The sequence below is a fragment of the Heterodontus francisci genome, chromosome 15 (genome assembly GCF_036365525.1).
Source record: "Heterodontus francisci isolate sHetFra1 chromosome 15, sHetFra1.hap1, whole genome shotgun sequence".
Lineage (NCBI taxonomy): Eukaryota > Metazoa > Chordata > Chondrichthyes > Heterodontiformes > Heterodontidae > Heterodontus > Heterodontus francisci.
In genome coordinates this window covers 2,724,007-2,745,782 of record NC_090385.1, presented here as the reverse complement: position 1 = coordinate 2,745,782, position 21,776 = coordinate 2,724,007, and the positions used below count along the sequence as shown (strand labels likewise).

Sequence of the window (21,776 nt, the reverse complement as noted above, 5' to 3'; positions counted from 1 at the left end):
CACATATTTGCTCCTCAATTTCCTGCTGACTATCTGGGGGTCTATAATAAACACCGAGCAATGTGGCTGTCCCTTTTTTATTGCTAAACTCTACCCATAAAGCTTCATTTGATGCCCCCTCCAAGATATCATCTCTCCTTACTGCAGTAACTGACTCCTTAACTAATATTGCAATGCCCCCTCCTCTTTTACCCCCTCCTCTGTCTCGCCTGAAGATTCCAAATCCCGGGATATTGAGCTGCCAATCCTGCCCCTCCCTCAGCCATGTCACCGTGATGGCTACTATATCACAATTCCACATGTCAATCATTGCCCTTAACTCATCCGTTTTACCTCTAATACTCCTGGCATTAAAGTAGAGGCCATCCATCCTGGTCTTACTCCCTTGAAACTTACTTCTGCTGTATTCCCTCTGACTTGTTTGCTTTCCTGTGTTTAACTGTGTCCCTATTCTGCTTGTGGTCTGCGTCGCCTCCCCCTGCCAAATTAGTTTAAACTCCTCCCAACAGCACTAGCAAACCCGCCAGCAAGGATGTTAGTCCCCCTCTGGTTCAGATGTAGACTGTCCCGCGTGTACAGGTCCCACCTTCCCCAGAAACGGTCACAGTGGTCCAGGAATCTAAAACCCTCCCTCCTGCACCAACTCTTAAGCCACGCATTCATCTGTGCTATTCTCCTATTTCTATACTCGCTAGCACGTGGCACTGGCAGTAATCCAGAGATTACAACCCGAGAGGTCCTGCTTTTTATGCTACTGCCTAACTCCCTGAATTCTTGATGCAAGACCTCATCCCTCTTTCTACCTATGTCATTGGTACCAACATGTACCATGACCTCTGCCTCATCACCTTCCCCATTCAGGATCCCCTGCAGCTGTTCAGTGACATCCCGGACCCTGGCACCAGGGAGGCAACACACCATTCTGGAGTCACATTGATGGCCACAGTAGCGCCTATCTGTGCCTCATCATTGGTCGTTTAAGGGATGAACCCCTGGAGACTGCTGGACCTTGTTTAATAATCTGGACATGAGCCAGGTGCTGTGGAGATTTTTACTTGGGGCTCCATTGCAATACCGTGGATCACAAGCAGCCAGTGCTGACACCCAGTGCTGTACTTGCAGCTGTTCAATCTTCAGTCCATTAACACCCTCTCTGTACTACTGCTTTGTCTTTCAACACACCATTAACATATTGTGTGCCTTTGCTCCATGACCTTTGGTCAGCTATTCTGTGACCTTGTCCTATCTACACCTTCTCCTTTGTTATCTCTTGCCCCACCCCCGCTTTATTTGCTTAGAACCTTTCACATTTCTAATATTTGCCAGTTCTGAAGAAGGGTCACTGACCTGAAACGTTAACTCTGCTTCTCTCTCCACAAATGCTGCCAGACCTGCTGAGTATTTCCAGCATTTCTTGTTTTTATTTCAGATTTCCAGCATCCGCAGTATTTTGCTTTTATTTTAGTGCTGTTACTATTAAAGAAAGGTCATTTTTGTAGTATTAGGACATGTAAGGGTTTTTTTAAAATTAGTTTCATGGGATGTGGGCGTCGCTGGCCAGGCCAGCATTTATTGCCCATCCCTAATTGCCCTTGAGAAGGTGATGGTGAGCTGCCTTCTTGAACCGCTGCAGTCCATGTGGGGTAGGTAGACCCACAGTGCTGTTAAGAAGGGAGTTCCAGGATTTTGACCCAGCGACAGTGAAGGAACGGCAATATAGTTCCAAGTCAGGATGGTGTGTGACTTGGAGGGGAACTTGCAGGTGGTGGTGTTCCCATGCATCTGCTGCCCTTGTCCTTCTAGTTGGTAGAGGTCACAGGTTTGGAAGGTGCTGTCTAAGGAGCCTTGGTGCGTTGCTGCAGTGCATCCCCACTTTTGACCTTATGATTGAAGGAAGGTCATTGATGAAGCAGCTGAAGATGGTTGGGCCTAGGACACTACCTTGAGGAACTCCTGCAGTGATGTCCTGGAGCTCAGATGATTGACCTCCAATGACCACAACCATCTTCCTTTGCGTTAGGTATGACTCGAACCAGCAGAGAGTTTTCCCCCTGATTCTCATTGACTCCAGTTTTGCTCAGGCTCCTTGATGCCATACACGGTCAAATGCTGCCTTGATGTCAAGGGCAGTCACTCTCACCTCACCTTTTGAGTTCAGCTCTTTTATCCATGTTTGAACCAAGGCTGTAATGAGGTCAGGAGCTGAGTGGCTCTGGCAGAACCCAAACTGAAAATTGATAAAGGGGAAGTATTAGATAGGCTGTCCTAACGTAAAGTGGATTAAGCACCAGGGCTGGATGAGATGTTTCCAAGGATACTGAGGGAAGTGAGGGTGGAAATTGCAGGGGCACTGGCCATAATTTTTCAGCCTTCCTTAGTCTCAGGGTGGTGCCAGAGGACTGGAGAATTGCAACCGTTACACCCTTGTTCAAAAAAGGGTGTCAGGATAAGCCCAGCAACTACAGGCCAGTCAGTTTAACTTCGATGGTGGGAAAACTTCTAGAAAAATAATTTGGAACAAAATCAATAGTCACATGGACAAATGTGAGTTAATTAAGGAAAGCCAACATGGATTTCTTAAGGGAAAATCATGTTTAACTAACTTGCTGGAGTTTTTTGAGGAGGTAACAGGGTTGATGTGGACAATGCTGTTGATGTGGTGTACACGGACTTTCAAAAGGCGTTTGATACAGTGCCACACAACAAACTTGTGAGCAAACATATAGCTCATGGAATAACAGGGATGGTAGCAACATGAATAGAGAATTGGCTGAGTGACAGGAAACAAAGAGTAGTGGTTAATGGATGTTTTTCGGGCTGGAGGAAGGTTTCTAGTGGAGTTCCCCAGGGGTCACTGTTGGGATCCTTGCTTTTCCTGATATATATTAATGACCTTGGTGTACAGAGCACAATTTCAAAGTTTGCAGATGATATGAAACTTGGAAGCATTGTGAACTGTGAGGAGGATGGTGTTGAACTTCAAATGGACATAGACAAGTTGGTGGAATGGGCAGACAGGTGGCAAATGAAGATCAATGCAGAGAAATGTGAAGTGATTCATTTTGGTAGGAAGAACATGGAGAGACAATATAAAATAAAGGGTACAATTCTAAAGGGGGTGCAGGAGCAGAGGGACCTGGGTGTATATTTGCATAAGTCATTGAAGTTGGAGAGAGCAGCTAATAAAGCATACAGTATCCTGGGCTTTATTAATAGGGGCATAGAGTACAAGAGCAAGGAAGTTATGTTGAACTTGTATAAGACACTAGTTCGGCCTCAGCTGGAGTATTGTGTCCAATTCTGGGCACCGCAGTTGAGGGAAGACATGAAGGCATTGGAGACAGTGCAGAAAAGATTCAGGAGAATGGTTCCAGGGTTGAGGAATTTCAGTTATGAAGATAGATTGGAGAAGTTAGGACTGTTTTTCTTGAAGACAAGGCTGAGAGTTGATTTGATAGAGGTGTTCGAGATCATGAGGGGTCTGGACAAAGTAGATGGAGAGAAACTGTTCCCACTTGAGAAAGGATCGAGAATGAGAGAGCACAGATTTAAAGTATTTGGTAAGAGAAGCAAAAATAACATGAGGAAAAACTTTTCATGCAGCGAGTGGTTAAGGTCTGAAATGCGCTGCCTGAGAATGTGATGGAGGCAGGTTCAATTACAGCATTCAAAAGGGAATTAAACAGTTATATGAAAAGGAAGAATGTGCAGGGTTATGGAAAGAAGGCAGGGGAATGGAACTGAGGGAATTGCTGTTTCAGAGAGCCAGTGTGGACATGATGGGCCGAATGGCCTCCTTCTGCACTGTAACCATTCTGTGTTTCTGTGAGGTTATTGCTAAGCAAGTGTTGCTTGATAGCACTGTCAATGATACCTTCCATCACTTTACTGATGTTCGAGAGTAGACTGATGGGGTGGTAATTGGCCGGGTTGGATTTGTCCTGCTTTTTGTGTACAGGGCATACCTGGGCAACTTTTCACATTGCAGGGTAGATGCCAGTGTTGTAACTGTACTGGAACAGCTTGGCTAAGGGGCGCGGCAAGTTCTGGAGCACTGGTCTTCATTACTATTGCTGGAATATTGTCAGGGCCCATAGCCTTTGCAGTATCCAGTGCCTTTCAGCTGTTTCTTCATATCACGCGGAGTGAATCAAATTGGCTGAAGTCTGCCATCTGTGATGCTGGGGACTTCAGGAGGAGGCCGAGATGGATCATCAACTTCTGGCTGAAGATTGTTGCAAATCCACCTATTCTAATGTGGGATTGTTTAGCTCTGTCTATCGCATGCTTCTTAGCATGCAAGTAGTCCTGGGTTGTAGCTTCACCAGGCTGACACCTCATTTTGAATTGTACTCAACCACAATCTGTAATCTCATGGCCCGTCATATCCCCCACTCTACCAATACCATCAAGCCTGGTGCTGCTCCTGGCATGCCCTCCTGCACTCCTCATTGAACCAGGTTGACTCCCCCATCTAATCTGTGGGACAGCTCTCCCAACTTTGGCACAAGCCCCCAGTTGTTAGTAAGGAGGACTTTGCAGGGCCACAGGGCTGGGTTTGCCATTGTCGTTTCCGGTGCCTAGGTTGATGCCTGGTGGTCCGTCCAGTTTCATTCCTTTTTATTGACTTCGTAGCGGTTAGGTACAACTGAGTGGCTTGCTAGGCCATTTCAGAGAGCAGTTAAGAGTCAAACACATTGCTGTGGGTCTGGAGTCACATTTAGGCCAGACCAGGGAAGGACAGCAGATTTCCTTCCCTAAAAGATATTAGTGAACCAGATGGGTTTTTGCAACAATTGACAATGGCCATCATTAGACTAGCTTTTTTACGTCCAGATTGTTTTATTAATTGAATTCAAATTCCACCTTCTGCCAGGATTTGAACCCATGTCCCCAGCGGAATACCCTGGATCTCTGGGTTATTAGTCCAGTGACAATACCACTATGCCACTGCCACGTCTATGCTAGAGACACTGAGAGCAACCCCTCCCACTGTAAGGGTGATGATGTCACAGTCACATGGTAATGGGCTTTGGAAGAAGAGAGTAGCAGCACAAAGGATGCTAGCTAAGGAGGCTTGAGGAGAGTGTAGTGATTTGTAAATGATAAAAGAGTTATTAGTTAACCTTATCCAGACTTCAAGACTTTCTCAATAACATCCTAGCTATGCCACAACTACAACAATAATACACAATATGGTGGCACCGGTTAAAATAATCAGAAAATATTGAAAATCACCTTACCCGGTGAAGTAGCGCCAAGAGAACAGCAGATCTCATCAGGGGGCGGCAACGAGCTCCAGAGCTGCTCCATAGCAAAAGGAGATGCGGCAATCGGTGAGTCAGCCGTGCAGACTTTCAGACTGCACCACAGAAGCATTGTGGTCTGCAATGAAATATCCAGGTCCAGCGATTGGATTCTGAGTCCAAATGGCAGGATTGGGTTAGAGAATTTCAAAGAGGTCATTGTTGGTGCACTGAGTTGAAAAAAGCAGGGAGAGAGGTCGCTCTCAGGCAAAAAGGCGACTCAGGAGCCGGGTGAATTCGGCAGCCATTACTCAGCCAGAGAAAGTGTGGGACAGTCAGAAAGCATGGGAAAACCCCAGAAAGACTGCCAACACCTCCATTAAAGCCAGAAGGCAACACCCTAAAAAGCCAAACAAAGCGCAGGAAAGCAAAATGGATCTGAAATTTGGAATGCCTGAAAGCTTCCAGGATCAGGAAGGACCCAATCAGGTAACAAATTGGTCCTTATGGAGAAAATGATTCCTATGATTTAGGAATGCTTCCCAACTCCATACTAAATCCGGAGCAGAACAAGTAAATACCCTCTCTTACTCTATGTATGCAATTGTGAACAATGTGATTGTGAGACAAAGAATAAATAAGGCTTCTGATAAATTTGAGGATGTGCTTCAAGTCTTTGACAAATATTTCAATTTAAGCAGTAACAAAATTCTGGAAAGAGCAAAATTTAACAAGTGAGATAGGCAAATCCGTAGATCTGTACAGATTGGTAGAGTGATGTGAATATGGACCAAATAGTTGTCGGAATAGCTGATGAATTTTTGTCAGATCTCTTGCAGTTGAAAGAAAACCTTGCACTCGAAAAGGCCAATCGGATTGTACGACAGGCAGGAGTCCAAAAACAAAGTAGAGCCATTCTGTGGGCTGAAGAAATCCAATGACTGCACAGGTTTTGAAGCCAAAGACGGAGAGTCAATCTATGGAGAAGTCACACACAAAGGTGAGAAGGTCCATGACACTGGGAAACCATGCCAGTGCTGTAGAACCAGGAAGACCCACAGATGGGAACAGTTTCCTGCGAGTAAAGCAGAATGTTTCAACTGTAAAAAGACTGGACTTAATGGGAAAATGTGTGAGAGCAAAAACTCTTCACTCAAAGTTGCAAAGCAAAAGACCCTCACACAGAGAGCGGTGAATGAAATGCACCAACATCCAGCAGAAAAGGAACCAGGAGATTTCCTAGGAGAAATTAATGACCCAAATCAAGGATTTTGGAGCAGACATTTATGTAAATGGACATCTAATGAATTTCAAACTGGACACAGGTGCTTGTGTCACAGTTCTGTCACACCAAGAGCCATGGTTGATGAGACATTGCTTACAACCAGTGGACACATAGTTGCATGGTCCAGGCGGGACCCAACTGAAAGTGAAGAATAAACTTCAAGCAACTCTCCAATGTAAAGGATGACCGATTATGGAAACCCTATACATCTTGCAAAACCATGAATTTTCCTTCCTAATTAGAAAAGAGTGCTTAGACCTGCCTCTGATCAAGAAGCTTGATGAAATCAGACAACACAGGTAAACAGTCGCTTTCCAGCAGACTATCCAAAACTTTTTACAGGTCTCAGAAGACTCAAGACAGGATATAGAATCACATTTAAAGAAGATGCTAGACCAGTGTGTATCTTCACACCCAGTCAAAAGACTTGACCAGACAGGGGGGGTCATTTCTCTTGTTACGCAACCAGCAGAGTGGAGTTCGGCCATGGTTCCTGTTCTGAAATGAAATGGAACTCTGTGTATTTGTGAGGATTTAACGCAGATTAACAAAGCAGTGGTGCATGAGATTCACCTAATGTCCACAGTGGGTGACAGCTTAGCAAAACTGTCTTCGAGCAGCATGTTTACCAAACTCGATGCCAATAGTGGGTTTTGGCAGGTACCCTTAGACAGGAGCTCAAGATTACTGACCATATTTATAACACCTTTTGGGAGGTTTTGTTTCAATTGGTTACTGTTTGGAATTCCGTACTAGAGATCTTCCAAAGGTCTATGTCTAACATCTTAGAAGGGGTCAAAGGAGTTATTTGTCACATGGATGACATCCTGATACATGGGCAGACAGTAGAGGCACATGACCTACGAGTTCGAGCAGTTCTACAGAGACTTCAAGACACAGGGCTAACTCTGAATGAGAAGTGTGAATTTTCAAAGACTTCAATTCATTTCTTGGGACACTCAGTAAGCAGTAAAGGTATAGTGGCAGATCCACAGAAGACACGAGCCATTACACAATTCCCCACTCCTACAGCAGCTCCAAAGTTTCCTGGGAATGATGAATCAATTAGCCAAATTTCTAACTCATTTAGCACAGGGTAACAGAACTGCTAAGACAATTTCTCAGAAAAGATCTAGTGTGCTGTTGGAGTTCATATCAAGAACAAGCATTCCGGAAGAGATGCTTGAATCACCAGACATCTTGGCACACGATAATCCTACAATAGCGACAGATGCCTCTTCAACTGGGCTCGGGGCAGTCCTTTTCCAGGAGCAACCTGAGGCTTCTCGTAGGCCAATATACTGCACATCTAGAGCTTTGCCCAAGACTGAGACAAGGTATGCGGTAATTGAAAAAGAAGCACTTGTTATCACATGGACATGTGAGAAATTTTATGACTACATTGTCAGATTGAGAGTCATCATCGAGACAGACCATAAACCTTTGGTATTATTGTTGGACAAAAAGGAGATCACAAAAATGCCTCCAAGAATCCAAAGATTTTGTTTAAGATTGATGAGATATACGTATGAGACTGTATACATCCAGGGGAAGATGAAAATAGCAGCCAACACACTATCAAGAGTGACAGTAGACCATCCAACACAACAAGATGTGAATTTTGAGCATGAAATAGAATCATATTCACAACATACTGCACAAAATTGGCTAGCAAGCAAACAGGGATTGCAAGAAATATGTCAAGCCCAAAAAAGCGATGAAGAATGTATTCACATTAGGCAGTATTGCACACAAGGGTGGCCACAGAAATATCCAGGTGGGCAAACTATGAAAATTTTCTATGAATAGAGAAAATCCTTCACAATTATCGAGGATTTGCTGGTTTATAATGACAGCCTAGTCATTCCTAGTTCACTGAGATCAGAGATCTTATTATGTCTACATCAAGGCCATATGGGAATAACGAAGTGCAGAGCAAGGGCACAATCATCAGTGTGGTGGTCAGGAACATCCAAAGATATCGTAAATGTGATCCAGAACTGCCAGATCTGTGCAATACAAAGACCAGAACAGTGTGAACCTCTGTTAATTACTCAATTTCTGACCAGACCATGGGAATATCTTTCCTTTTCCTTTTTCCTTTTGGCCTCCTCGTCTCGAGAGACAATGGGTAAGCGCCTAGAGGTGGTCAGTGGTTTGTGAAGCAGCGCCTGGAGTGGCTATAAAGGCCAATTCTAGAGTGACAGACTCTTCCACAGGTGCTGCAGATTAAATTGGTTTGTCGGGTCTGTTACACAGTTGGCTCTCTCCTTGCACTTCTTTTTTCCTGTCAACTGCTGAGTCTCTTCGACTCGCCACACTTTAACCCCGCCTTTATGGCTGCTCGCCAGCTCTGATATACAGTTCCAGCATTACATCCCTGCTTTTGTATTCTATACCTCGGCCAATAAAGGAAAGCATTCCATATGCCTTCTTCACCACTTTATCTACCTGTCCTGCCACCTTCAGGGACCTGTGGACATGCACTCCAAGGACTCTCACTTCTGCTACCCCTCGCATTATCCTCTCGCTTATTGTGTATTCCCTCGCTTTGTTTGCCCTCCCCAAATGCACTACCTCACAATTTCCGCCCACCCTACCAAACCATTGATATCATTCTGGAGTCCACGACTCTCCTCCTCACTATTAACTACACGGCCAATTTTTGTGTCATCAGCAAATTTCCCAATCATGCCTCCCACATAGGGGAGGCGGTGGTGGCATAGTGGTATTGTCACTGGACAGGTAACCCAGAGACCCAGGGTATTTCTCAGGGAACATGGGTTCAAATCCCACCACAACAGAAGGTGGAATTTGAATTCAATTAATAAATCTGGAATTAAAAGCTAGTATAATGATGGCCATGAAACCATTGTCGATTGTTGTAAAAACCCATCTGGTTCACTAATGTCCTTTAGGGAAGGAAATCTGCTGTCCTTACCTGGTCTGGCCTACATGTGACTCCAGACCCACAGCAATGTGGTTAACTCTTACATGCCCTCTGAAATGGCCTAGCAAGCCACTCAGTTGTACCTAACTGCTACGAAGTCAATAAAAAGGAATGAAACCAGACGGACCACCCGGCATCGACCTAGGCACCGGAAACGACAACAGCAAACCCAGCCCTGTCGACCCTGCAAAGTCCTCCTTACTAACATCTGGGGCTTGTGCCAAAGTTGGGAGAGCTGTCCCATAGACTAATCAAGCAACAACCTGACATAGTCATACTCACGGAATCATACCTTACAGACAATGTCCCAGACACTTCCATCACCATCCCCGGGTATGTCCTGTCCCACTGGCAGGACAGACCCAGCAGAGGTGATGGCACAGTGGTATACAGTAGGGAAGGAGTTGCCCTGGGAGTCCTCAACATCGACTCCGGACCACATGAAGTCTCATGGCATCAGGTCAAACATGGACAAGGAACAGACACTGCTGATTACCACCTACCGCCCTCCCTCAGCTGATGAGTCAGTACTCCACCATGTTGAACACCACTTGGAGGAAGCACTGAGGGTGGCAAGGGCACAAAATGTACTCTGGGTGGGGGACTTCAATGTCCATCACCAAGAGTGGCTCAGTAGCACCACTACTGACCGAGCTGGCCGAGTCCTAAAGGACACAGCTGCTAGACTGGGTCTGCGGCAGGTGGTGGGGGAACCAACAAGAGGGAAAAACATACTTGACCTCATCCTCACCAATCTGCCTGCCGCAGATGCATCTGTCCATGACAGTATTGGTAGGAGTGACCACCGCACAGTCATTGTGGAGACAAAGTCCCACCTTCATATTGAGGATACCGTCCATCATGTTGTGTGGCAGCAGAATTGTACTCAACCACAATCTGTAACCTCATGGCCCGGCATATCCCCCACTCTACCATTACCATCAAGCCAGGAGACCAACCCTGGTTCAATGAAGAGTGCAGGAGGGCATGCCAGGAGCAGCACCAGGCATACCTCAAAATGGGGTGTCAACCTGGTGAAGCTACAACAGAGGACTATCTGCATGCCAAACTACGTAAGCAGCATGCGATAGACTGAGCTAAGCGATACCAGAACCAACAGATCAGATCTAAGCTCTGTAGTCCTGCCACATCCAGCCGTGAACGGTGATGGACAATTATACAACTAACTGGAGGAGGTGGCTCCACAAATATCCCCATCCTCAATGATGGGGGAGCCCAGCACATCACTGCAAAAGATAAGGCTGAAGCATTTGCAACAATCTTCAGCCAGAAGTGCCGAGTTGATGATCCATCTCGGCCTCCTCCTGAAGTCCCCAGCATCACAGATGCCAGACTTCAGCCAATTCGATTCACTCCGCGTAATATCAAGAGATGACTGAAGGCACTGGATACTGCAAAGTCTATGGGTCCTGACAATATTCCGGCAATAGTACTGAAGACCTGTGCTCCAGAACTTTCCGCGCCCCTAGCCAAGCTACAACACTGGCATCTACCCTGCAATGTGAAAAATTGCCCAGGTATGTCCTGTACACAAAAGGCAGGATAAGTCCAACCCAGCCAATTACCGCCCCATCAGTCTACTCTTGATCATCAGTAAAATGATGGAAGGTGTCATCAACAGTGCCATCAAGCGGCACTTGCTTAGCAATAACCTGCTCAGTGACGTTCAGTTTGGGTTCTGCCAGGGCCACTCAGCTCCTGACCTCATTACAGCCTTGGTTCAAACATGGACAAAAGAGCTGAACACAAGAGGTGAGGTGAGAGTGACTGCGCTTGACATCAAGGCAGCATTTGACCGAGTATGGCATCAAGGAGCCATAGCAAAACTGAGGTCAATGGAAATCGGGGGAAAACCCTCTGCTAGCTGGAGTTATACCTAGCACAAAGGAAGATGGTTGTGGTTGTTGGAGGTCAATCATCTGAGCTCCAGGACATCACTGCAGGAGTTCCTCAGGGTAGTGTCCTAGGCCCAACCATCTTCAGCTGCTTCATCAATGACCTTCCTTCAATCATAAGGTCAGAAGTGGGGATGTTCGCTGATGATTGCACAATGTTCACCACCATTCATGACTCCTCAGATACTGAAGCAGTCCATATAGAAATGCAGCAAGACTTGGACAGTATCCAGGCTTGGGCTGATAAGTGGCAAGTAACATTCATGCCACACAAGTGCCAGGCAATGACCATCTTCAACAAGAGAGAATCTAACCATCTCCCCTTGACATTCAATGGCATTACCATCACTGAATCCCCCACTATCAACATCCTAGGGGCTACCATTGACCAGAAACTGAACTGGAGTAGCCATATAAATACCCTGGCTACAAGAGCAGGTCAGAGGCTAGGAATCCTGCAGTGAGTAACTCACCTCCTGACTCCCCAAAGCCTGTCCACCATCTACAAGGCACAAGTCAGGAGTGTGATGGAATACTCTCCACTTGCCTGGATGGGTGCATCTCCAACAACACTCAAGAAGCTCGACACCATCCAGGACAAAGCAGCCCGCTTGATTGGCACCCCATCCACAAACATTCACTCCCTCCACCACTGACGCACAGTGGCAGCAGTGTGTACCATCTACAAGATGTACTGCAGCAACACACCAAGGCTCCTAAGACAGCACCTTCCAAACCCGAGACCTCGACCACCTCAAAGGACAAGGGCAGCAAATGCATGGGAACACCACCACCTGCAAGTTCCCCTCCAAGTCACACACCATCCTGACTTGGAACTATATCGCCGTTCCTTCACTGTCGCTGGGTCAAAATCCTGGAACTCCCTTCCTAACAGCACTGTGGGTGTACCTACCCTACATGGACTGCAGCGGTTCAAAAAGGCAGCTCACCACCACCTTCTCAAAGGCAATTAGGGATGGGCAATAAATGCTGGCCTGGCCAGCGTCGCCCACATCCCATGAAACTAATTAAAAAAATTTAAGTCCAAATCATTAATATATAGCACAAACATGAAGGGACCCAACACTGAGCCCTGTGGAATGCCACTGGAAACAGCTTCCCATTCACAAAAACATCTGTTGACTACTACCCTTTGCTTCCTGTCACTGAGCCAATTTTGGATCCAACCTGCCACATTCCCCTGTATCCCATGGGCTTTCATTTTACTGACTAGTCTGCCATGTGGGACCTTGTCAAATGCCTTACTAAAATCCATGTAGACCACATCCACTGCACAACCCTCATCAATCCTTCTTGTTACTTCCTCAAAAAATTCAATCAAGTTAGGAAGACATGACCTTCCCTTAACAAATCCATGCTGACTATCCCTGATTTATCCGTGCCTTTCTAAGTGGCAGTTTATCCTATCCATCAGAATAGATTCTAATAATTTACCCACCACTGAGGTCAGACTGACCGGCCTATAATTATTTGGCCTATCATTCACACACTTGTTGAACAATGGTATAAGATTTACAAACCTCCAATCCTCTGGCACCTCGCCCGTATCCAGTGAGGATTTGTAGATGATCCTCAGCGCATCCACTATTTCCTCCCTGGCTTCCTTTAACAGCCTGGGATACAATCCCTGGTGATTTATCCACTTTATTTAATCTAACTTTATCCAATATTTCATCATCGCTCAGTCCCTTCCTCAATGTTTCCATCCCAGTGAGCCATTTCTGAGCTTTCCCAATACTGCTGTATCCTCCCTGAAACCAGGCATCTAAAGCTGAATACTCAGTGGCCAGTACACTCACCTCTACATCAGAAGGTTGTGGCTTCAAGAGGCATCTTGACAAATACATGAATAGGATGGGAATAGAGGGATACGGACCCCGGAAGTGCAGAAGGTTTTAGTTTAGGCAGGCATCAAGATCGGCGCAGGCTTGGAGGGCCGAATGGCCTGTTCCTGTGCTTTGTTCTTTGTTCTTTGTTCAAGTCTCTCTCTAGGACTTGAGCACAAAAATCTAGGTTGATACTCCAGTGCAGTACTGAGGGAGTGCTCAACTGAGAAGGGTCAGTACTGAGGGAGTGCTCCACTGAGAAGGGACAGTACTGAGGGAGTGCTCCACTGAGAAGGGTCAGTACTGAGGGAGTGCTCCACTGAGAAGGGACAGTACTGAGGGAGTGCTCCACTGAGAAGGGACAGTACTGAGGGAGTGCTCCACTGAGAAGGGTCAGTACTGAGGGAGTGCTCCACTGAGAAGGGTTAGTACTGAGGGAGTGCTCCACTGAGAAGGGACAGTACTGAGGGAGTGCTCCACTGAGAAGGGTCAGTACTGAGGGAGTGCTCCACAGAAGGGTCAGTACTGAGGGAGTGCTCCACTGAGAAGGGTCAGTATTGAGGGAGTGCTCCACTGAGAAGGGACAGTACTGAGGGAGTGCTCCACTGAGAAAGGTCAGTACTGAGGGAGTGCTCCAATGAGAAGGGACAGTACTGAGGGAGTGCTCCACTGAGAAGGGACAGTACTGAGGGAGTGCTCCACTGAGAAGGGTCAGTACTGAGGGAGTGCTCCACTGAGAAGGGTCAGTACTGAGGGAGTGCTCCACTGAGAAGGGTCAGTACTGAGGGAGTGCTCCACTGAGAAGGGACAGTACTGAGGGAGTGCTCCACTGAGAAGGGTCAGTACTGAGGGAGTGCTCCACTGAGAAGGGTCAGTACTGAGGGAGTGCTGCACTGTCGGAGGGTCAGTCCTGAGGGAGTGCTCCACTGAGAAGGGACAGTACTGAGGGAGTGCTCCACTGAGAAGGGACAGTACTGAGGGAGTGCTCCACTGAGAAGGGTCAGTACTGAGGGAGTGCTCCACTGAGAAGGGTCAGTACTGAGGGAGTGCTGCACTGTCGGAGGGTCAGTCCTGAGGGAGTGCTCCACTGAGAAGGGTCAGTACTGAGGGAGTGCTGCACTGTCGGAGGGTCAGTCCTGAGGGAGTGCTCCACTGAGAAGGGTCAGTACTGAGGGAGTACTCCACTGAGAAGGGACAGTACTGAGGGAGTGCTCCACTGAGAAGGGTCAGTACTGAGGGAGTGCTCCACTGAGAAGGGTCAGTACTGAGGGAGTGCTGCACTGTCGGAGGGACAGTACTGAGGGAGTGCTGCACTGTCAGAGGGACAGTACTGAGGGAGTGCTCCACTGAGAAGGGTCTGTACTGAGGGAGTGCACCACTGAGAAGGGTCAGTACTGAGGGAGTGCTCCACTGAGAAGGGTCAGTACTGAGGGAGTGCTCCACTGAGAAGGGTCAGTACTGAGGGAGTGCTGCACTGTCGGAGGGACAGTACTGAGGGAGTGCTGCACTGTCAGAGGGACAGTACTGAGGGAGTGCTCCACTGAGAAGGGTCAGTATTGAGGGAGTGCTATACTGAGAAGGGTTAGTATTGAGGGAGTGCTGCACTGTCGGAGGGACAGTACTGAGGGAGTGCTCCACTGAGAAGGGTCAGTATTGAGGGAGTGCTGCACTGTCGGAGGGACAGTACTGAGGGAGTGCTCCACTGAGAAGGGTCAGTACTGAGGGAGTGCTGCACTGTCGGAGGGACAGTACTGAGGGAGTGCTGCACTCAGAGGGACAGTACTGAGGGAGTGCTCCACTGAGAAGGGTCAGTACTGAGGGAGTGCTCCACTGAGAAGGGACTGTACTGAGGGAGTGCTCCACTGAGAAGGGTCAGTACTGAGGGAGTGCTCCACTGAGAAGGGTCAGTCCTGAGGGAGTGCTGCACTGTCGGAGGGTCAGTCCTGAGGGAGTGCTGCACTGTCGGAGGGACAGTACTGAGGGAGTGCTGCACTGTCAGAGGGACAGTACTGAGGGAGTGCTGCACTGTCAGAGGGACAGTACTGAGGGAGTGCTGCACTGTCGGAGGGTCAGTACTGAGGGAGTGCTGCACTGCCGGAGGGTCAGTACTGAGGGAGCGCTGCAGTGTCAGAGGGACAGTACTGAGGGAGTGCTGCACTGTCAGAGGGACAGTACTGAGGGAGTGCTCCACTGAGAAGGGTCAGTACTGAGGGAGTGCTCCACTGAGAAGGGTCAGTACTGAGGGAGTGCTGCACTGTCAGAGGGACAGTACTGAGGGAGTGCTCCACTGAGAAGGGACAGTACTGAGGGAGTGCTCCACTGAGAAGGGACAGTACTGAGGGAGTGCTCCACTGAGAAGGGTCAGTACTGAGCGAGTGCTCCACTGAGAAGGGTTAGTACTGAGGGAGTGCTCCACTGAGAAGGGACAGTACTGAGGGAGTGCTCCACTGAGAAGGGTCAGTACTGAGGGAGTGCTCCACAGAAGGGTCAGTACTGAGGGAGTGCTCCACTGAGAAAGGTCAGTACTGAGGGAGTGCTCCAATGAGAAGGGACAGTACTGAGGGAGTGCTCCACTGAGAAGGGACAGTACTGAGGGAGTGCTCCACTGAGAAGGGACAGTACTGAGGGAGTGCTCCACTGAGAAGGGACAGTACTGAGGGAGTGCTCCACTGAGAAGGGTCAGTACTGAGGGAGTGCTCCACTGAGAAGGGACAGTACTGAGGGAGTGCTCCACTGAGAAGGGTCAGTACTGAGGGAGTGCTCCACTGAGAAAGGTCAGTACTGAGGGAGTGCTGCACTGTCGGAGGGTCAGTCCTGAGGGAGTGCTCCACTGAGAAGGGACAGTACTGAGGGAGTGCTCCACTGAGAAGGGACAGTACTGATGGAGTGCTCCACTGAGAAGGGACAGTACTGAGGGAGTGCTCCACTGAGAAAGGTCAGTACTGAGGGAGTGCTCCACTGAGAAGGGACAGTACTGAGGGAGTGCTCCACTGAGAAAGGTCAGTACTGAGGGAGTGCTGCACTGTCGGAGGGTCAGTCCTGAGGGAGTGCTCCACTGAGAAGGGTCAGTACTGAGGGAGTGCTCCACTGAGAAGGGTCAGTACTCAGGGAGTGCTGCACTGTCGGAGGGTCAGTCCTGAGGGAGTGCTCCACTGAGAAGGGTCAGTACTGAGGGAGTGCTGCACTGAGAAGGGTCAGTACTGAGGGAGTGCTCCACTGAGAAGGGTCAGTACTGAGGGAGTGCTCCACTGAGAAGGGTCAGTACTGAGGGAGTGCTCCACTGAGAAGGGTCAGTACTGAGGGAGTGCTGCACTGTCGGAGGGACAGTACTGAGGGAGTGCTGCACTGTCAGAGGGACAGTACTGAGGGAGTGCTGCACTGTCAGAGGGACAGTACTGAGGGAGTGCTCCACTGAGAAGGGTCAGTACTGAGGGAGTGCTCCACTGAGAAGGGTCAGTACTGAGGGAGTGCTCCACTGAGAAGGGTCAGTACTGAGGGAGTGCTCCACTGAGAAGGGTCAGTACTGAGGGAGTGCTGCACTGTCAGAGGGACAGTACTGAGGGAGTGCTCCGCTGAGAAGGGTCAGTACTGAGGGAGTGCTCCACTGAGAAGGGTCAGTACTGAGGGAGTGCTCCACTGAGAAGGGTCAGTACTGAGGGAGTGCTCCACTGAGAAGGGTCAGTACTGAAGGAGTGCTCCACTGAGAAGGGTCAGTACTGAGGGAGTGCTGCACTGTCGGAGGGACAGTACTGAGGGAGTGCTCCACTGAGAAGGGTCAGTACTGAGGGAGTGCTCCACTGAGAAGGGTCAGTACTGAGGGAGTGCTGCACTGTCAGAGGGACAGTACTGAGGGAGTGCTCCACTGAGAAGGGTCAGTACTGAGGGAGTGCTGCACTGTCGGAGATGCTGTCTTTTGGATGAGACATTAAACCGAGGCCCTATCTCACCTCTCAGGTGTATGTAAAAGATCCCATAGCACTATTAGAAAGAAGAGCAGGCGAGTTCTCCCTGTTGTCCTGGCCAATATTTATCCTTCAATTAACATCACAAAAACAGGATCTCTGGTGTTTATCATATTGATGTTTGTGGGATCTTGCTGTGTGCAAATTGGCTACGTTACAACACTGACTATATTTCACAAGTTCTTCATTGGCTGTGAAACATTTTGAGACTTCCTAAGGTGCTATAGAAATGCAAGACTGTTCGATTTTCACGTTGTTACTGTATCTTGCTGGAACTGAGCAATGCTTCTTTACTCTTAGATTCAGAACCTCTTACAATAAAGTCCAACATCTCACTGTGTGTCTGGACCCAACTCTAACATGATGCTTAACTCAGTATTTAGAAGCCTCACACCATTGTGACTATAACCTCCCAACAATTACTGCATTAACTGATGAAAACCTGTCGCGACAATGTTCCCTGGCTTGTTATGTTAACTCAAGGTGAGTCTGTTTATTTTAAATCTGTTAGCAGTTCTACTAAAATAACACACAGTAGAACATCATACAAATCATAGACTAACACATCACAGAAAGAGGTCATTCAGACTATTGCACCTGAACCAGAAAGTGGAGAGTGGGGTTGAGATCAGCCCTGACCCGACTGAATGGCGGAGCAGACTCGGGGGTCTGAATGGTCTACTCCTGCTACTATTTCTTAGTTTCTTTGAAAGAGCTATCCAGTAATCCTGCTCCCCATCATCCACCCCCCCCCCCCACCCCGCCCCCCGCGCTGCTCTTTCCCCATAGTATTGAAAATTTCTCCTTTTCAACTATTTATCCAATTCCCTTATGAAAGTTACTACTGAATCTGCTTCCACCGCCCTTTCAGGCAGCGCGTTCCAGATCACAACAACTCGCTGTGTAAGTTTATTTTCTTCATGTCACTTCTTGTTCTTTTACCAATCACCTTAAATCTGTGTCCTCTGGTTACCGACACTTCTGCTGGTAAACATTTACTCGATCAAACCCCTTCATGATTTTGAACACCTCTATTAACTCTCCCCTTAACCTTCTCTGTTCTAAGCAAAACATTCCCAGCTTCTCTAATAATGTGTTGTGTTGTTACAGAGAATAACATTGTATTTACAGCACAGAAAGAGGCCATTCAGCTGCTGCTGTTGTTGTGTTTATGCTTCATGTCAGTCTGCTCCCACCCACCTTCATCTCACCCATCAGTATAATGATTTCTGACTGGACGAACAAATCCAACTTCTTCCTTTAACTTCTATTCAAAAGGTGATTTGTTACTTTGCTACCAGATTGATGTCAGTGATAGGCCAGTATTTGTGATTCTGATCTTCTCCCCACAGCTTCTTACTCCCTGGAATTATTTATAAAGGATTAAACTGTTTAGGAGAATCTGTAGCCAAAGACAATTACCAAACCGATACAGCCGGATACTCAGAGGATCAGCTGCCAATGTCACCGTGGAATCAGTGTAATTGTCATGGATCAATCTTTCCTTTATCTCCTTCCTTATTTGCGATTCAGCTTTTGTCGATATTGCTTGCAGCCTGAATACACAACTGTACCTGCGAGAAATCATAGATCATCACTTACAGTGCCTTGGTAAACTGTTTTAATTAAAAACATGGTCGTACTCCCAAAGTTTAAATTGAAGTATTAACAAAAGTTAAACGGAGTAATTTAGACTGTTTCCTACCTGTCTGAAGATAGAATTTTCCTATGATCCTGTAAATAAAACTTTATAAATGTTTGCCTTTAACGAGACAGAGTTCAGCACACGAGATTATTCCAGTTACATATAAAACACCCAAATTTGCCGATGCAAAGCAGGTATTTGAAAATCAAATAAAAATAGATTATGTACTTGTACAAATCAGTGGCAACACTCACCTCAGAGTCAGAACCAGATTATCACAAAGCACAGAGGGAGGCCATTCGGCCCATCATGCCTGTGCTGGATCTTTGAAAGAGCTATCCAATGAGTCCCACACCCCTGCTCTTTCTGTATAGACCTGTAAATTTATCCTGGTCAATATTTATCCAATTCCCTTTTGAAAGTTACTATTGAATCTGCTTCCACCGCCCTTTCAGGCAGCGCATTCCAGATCACAACAACTCACTGTGTGAAAAAAAAATTCTCCTCATTTCCCAATCGCTTCTTTTGCCAATCACCCAATCACCTATAACCTGAATCCTCTGGTTACCGACCCTCCTGTCACTGGAAACAGTTTCTCCCTATTTACTCTATCAAAACCCTTCATAATTTTAAATGCCTCTTTTAATTCTTCCTTTAACCTTCTCTTCTCCAAGGAGAGCAATTCCGGCCTCTCCACATAACTGAAATCCCTCATCCCTGGAACAATTCCAGGTTGAATGTTCAAGTCCTGCTCCAAACACTTGAGCACCTAATCTAGGCTGACACATCAGTTCAGTACTGAGGGAGTGCTGCACGGTCGGAGGGTCAGTACTGAGGGAGTGCCGCACTGTCGGAGGGTCAGTACTGAGGGAGCGCTGCACTGTCGGAGGGTCAGTACTGAGGGAGTGCTGCACTGTCAGAGGGTCAGTACTGAGGGAGTGCCGCACTGTCGGAGGGTCAGTACTGAAGGGGTGCTGCACTGTCGGAGGGTCAGTACTGAGGGAGCGCTGCACTGTCGGAGGGTCAGTACTGAGGGAATGCTGCAGTGTCAGAGGGTCAGAACTGAGGGAGTGCTGCACTGTCGGAGGGTCAGTACTGAGGGAGTGCTGCACTGTCAGAGGGTCAGTACTGAGGGAGTGCTGCACTGTCAGAGGGTCAGTGCTGAGAGAGTGCTGGACTGTCGGAGGGTCAGTACTGAGGGAGTGCTGCACTGTTGGAGGGTCAGTACTGAGGGAGTGCTGCACTGCTGGAGGGCAAGTCCTGAGGGAGCGCTGCACTGTCGGAGGGTCAGTACTGAGGGAGCGCTGCACTGTTGGAGGGTCAGTACTGAGGGAGTGCTGCACTGTCGGAGGGTCAGTACTGAGGGAGTGCTGCACTGTCGGAGGTGCCCTCTTTCGTTAAATTGGACTTTAAACCAAAGCCCTTTCTGCCACCTCAGGGACCCACAGCCACTATTTACTTTACTGGTCAGTAAATTCAGCTGAGGATGTAAATGGAATCTGGTCCATTATCCAGGCGTCTTAGGTTAAAATTGGAGCCCAAAAAGTCGATGAAGAGTGCGTCAAGGGCTAGTGTCACCTCATTAATCACCCCCCCAAATTCAGCTCCATAGATGCAGTGAAGTTATTGAAAATTTACGTCAAAGCTCTAAAAATAGGTTTGAGACCATTCTGAACTTACCTCTCCAGTTTTTATAATAATTCCACTTCGTGTGTTTTGTCTGAAATGGGAAAGATATGTGTGCATTAATAGACTGTTTTAATTCATTCTAAGAATTTCTGCTGCACTTCAGCAATGAAGGTGGAAACCATGGAAAAATTCAGGAATCCCATGGCACCCACTCCCAGTGAGGAGCCACCCCTCACGGAGCCCTGCAATCTGGTGGTCCTGGTGAGGAGATGCCCCCTCAGGGAGCTCCACAATCTGGTGGTCCTGGTGAGGAGACACCTCCTCGGGGAGCTCCACAATCTGGTGGTCCTGGTGAGGAGACACCCCCTCAGGGAGCTCCACAATCTGGTGGTCCTGGTGAGGAGACGCCCCCTCAGGGAGCTCCACAATCTGGTGGTCCTGGTGAGGAGACGCCCCCTCAGGGAGCTCCACAATCTGGTGGTCCTGGTGAGGAGACGCCTCCTCGGGGAGCTCCACAATCTCCTGCTCAGAAAATGCATTATTTTTGCTGCTGTGATGGAGTTTTGTGTAATTGGTCTGTCATTTTTAAGGCTGCCCCACATCTGCTCTCTGAATGGTTGCATACCAAGATCTGTTAAAGGAGATTGGTAGTAATTTGTAAATCTTCTGTTTTGGGAGGCTATTGAGACCAGAAAAACTGACAGAAAATGATTGTCTGACTGTCAAATGTTTGACAGAATACAAATTTTTCTTGTTCAGTCATCTCGGGAACAGGTGAAGACTTTGTGTTTTGCCTTTTCTGATTTTTGGTGGAAAACCAAACCAAATTCCAGGCACTTAGTGATAATTTTATATTGATCACCCTCAGCACTGCCCTCTTCACCAGTGGAAACTGTCTTTCCCGAATCACTCTGTCAAAACACTTCATCATTTAAGAGCCTGCTGCGAACCCTCCTCTGCTCCAATGGATACTGTCCCAATCTCAGGCATCTCCTCATTACACGAGTTCCCATCTCTGATGTCAGCTGAGATGTTGTTTTACCCTAAGTGCAAGTCAAGATTACACACTAATAAGCAATAGATTTCTCATGTAGAGATCGTGTGTAATTGCTTCGATTTCTGTGATTAGAGTTTGCCTCAAGCCGACATTCATGGACGAAAGCCTCATGTCTTGTGTCCTGGGCTGGACAATCTCAGTTTCCAAGAACTGGTGGATTTCATGGTCATCTAGAATCATCGAATCACAGAATGGTTACAGCACAGAAGGAGGCCATTCAGCCCATCATGCCCATGCCG

The 21,776-nt window shown here is 47.6% G+C and overlaps 1 protein-coding gene across 5 annotated transcripts in view; it reads right to left on the bottom strand.

Moving 5' to 3' along the window:
* Positions 1-21,776, bottom strand: part of LOC137377468 (adhesion G-protein coupled receptor G4-like) — a 180,525-nt gene that overhangs the window by 48,796 nt on the left and 109,953 nt on the right. For all 5 annotated transcript variants that reach the window (XM_068047082.1, XM_068047079.1, XM_068047078.1 and 2 more), the window contains 3 exons: positions 20,532-20,571; positions 18,912-18,940; positions 18,629-18,780 (listed from right to left, as the gene is read on the bottom strand). In XM_068047082.1, coding sequence (XP_067903183.1) covers positions 18,629-18,780; positions 18,912-18,940; positions 20,532-20,571 — 221 coding nt within the window. The remainder of the gene's footprint in view (positions 1-18,628; positions 18,781-18,911; positions 18,941-20,531; positions 20,572-21,776) is intronic.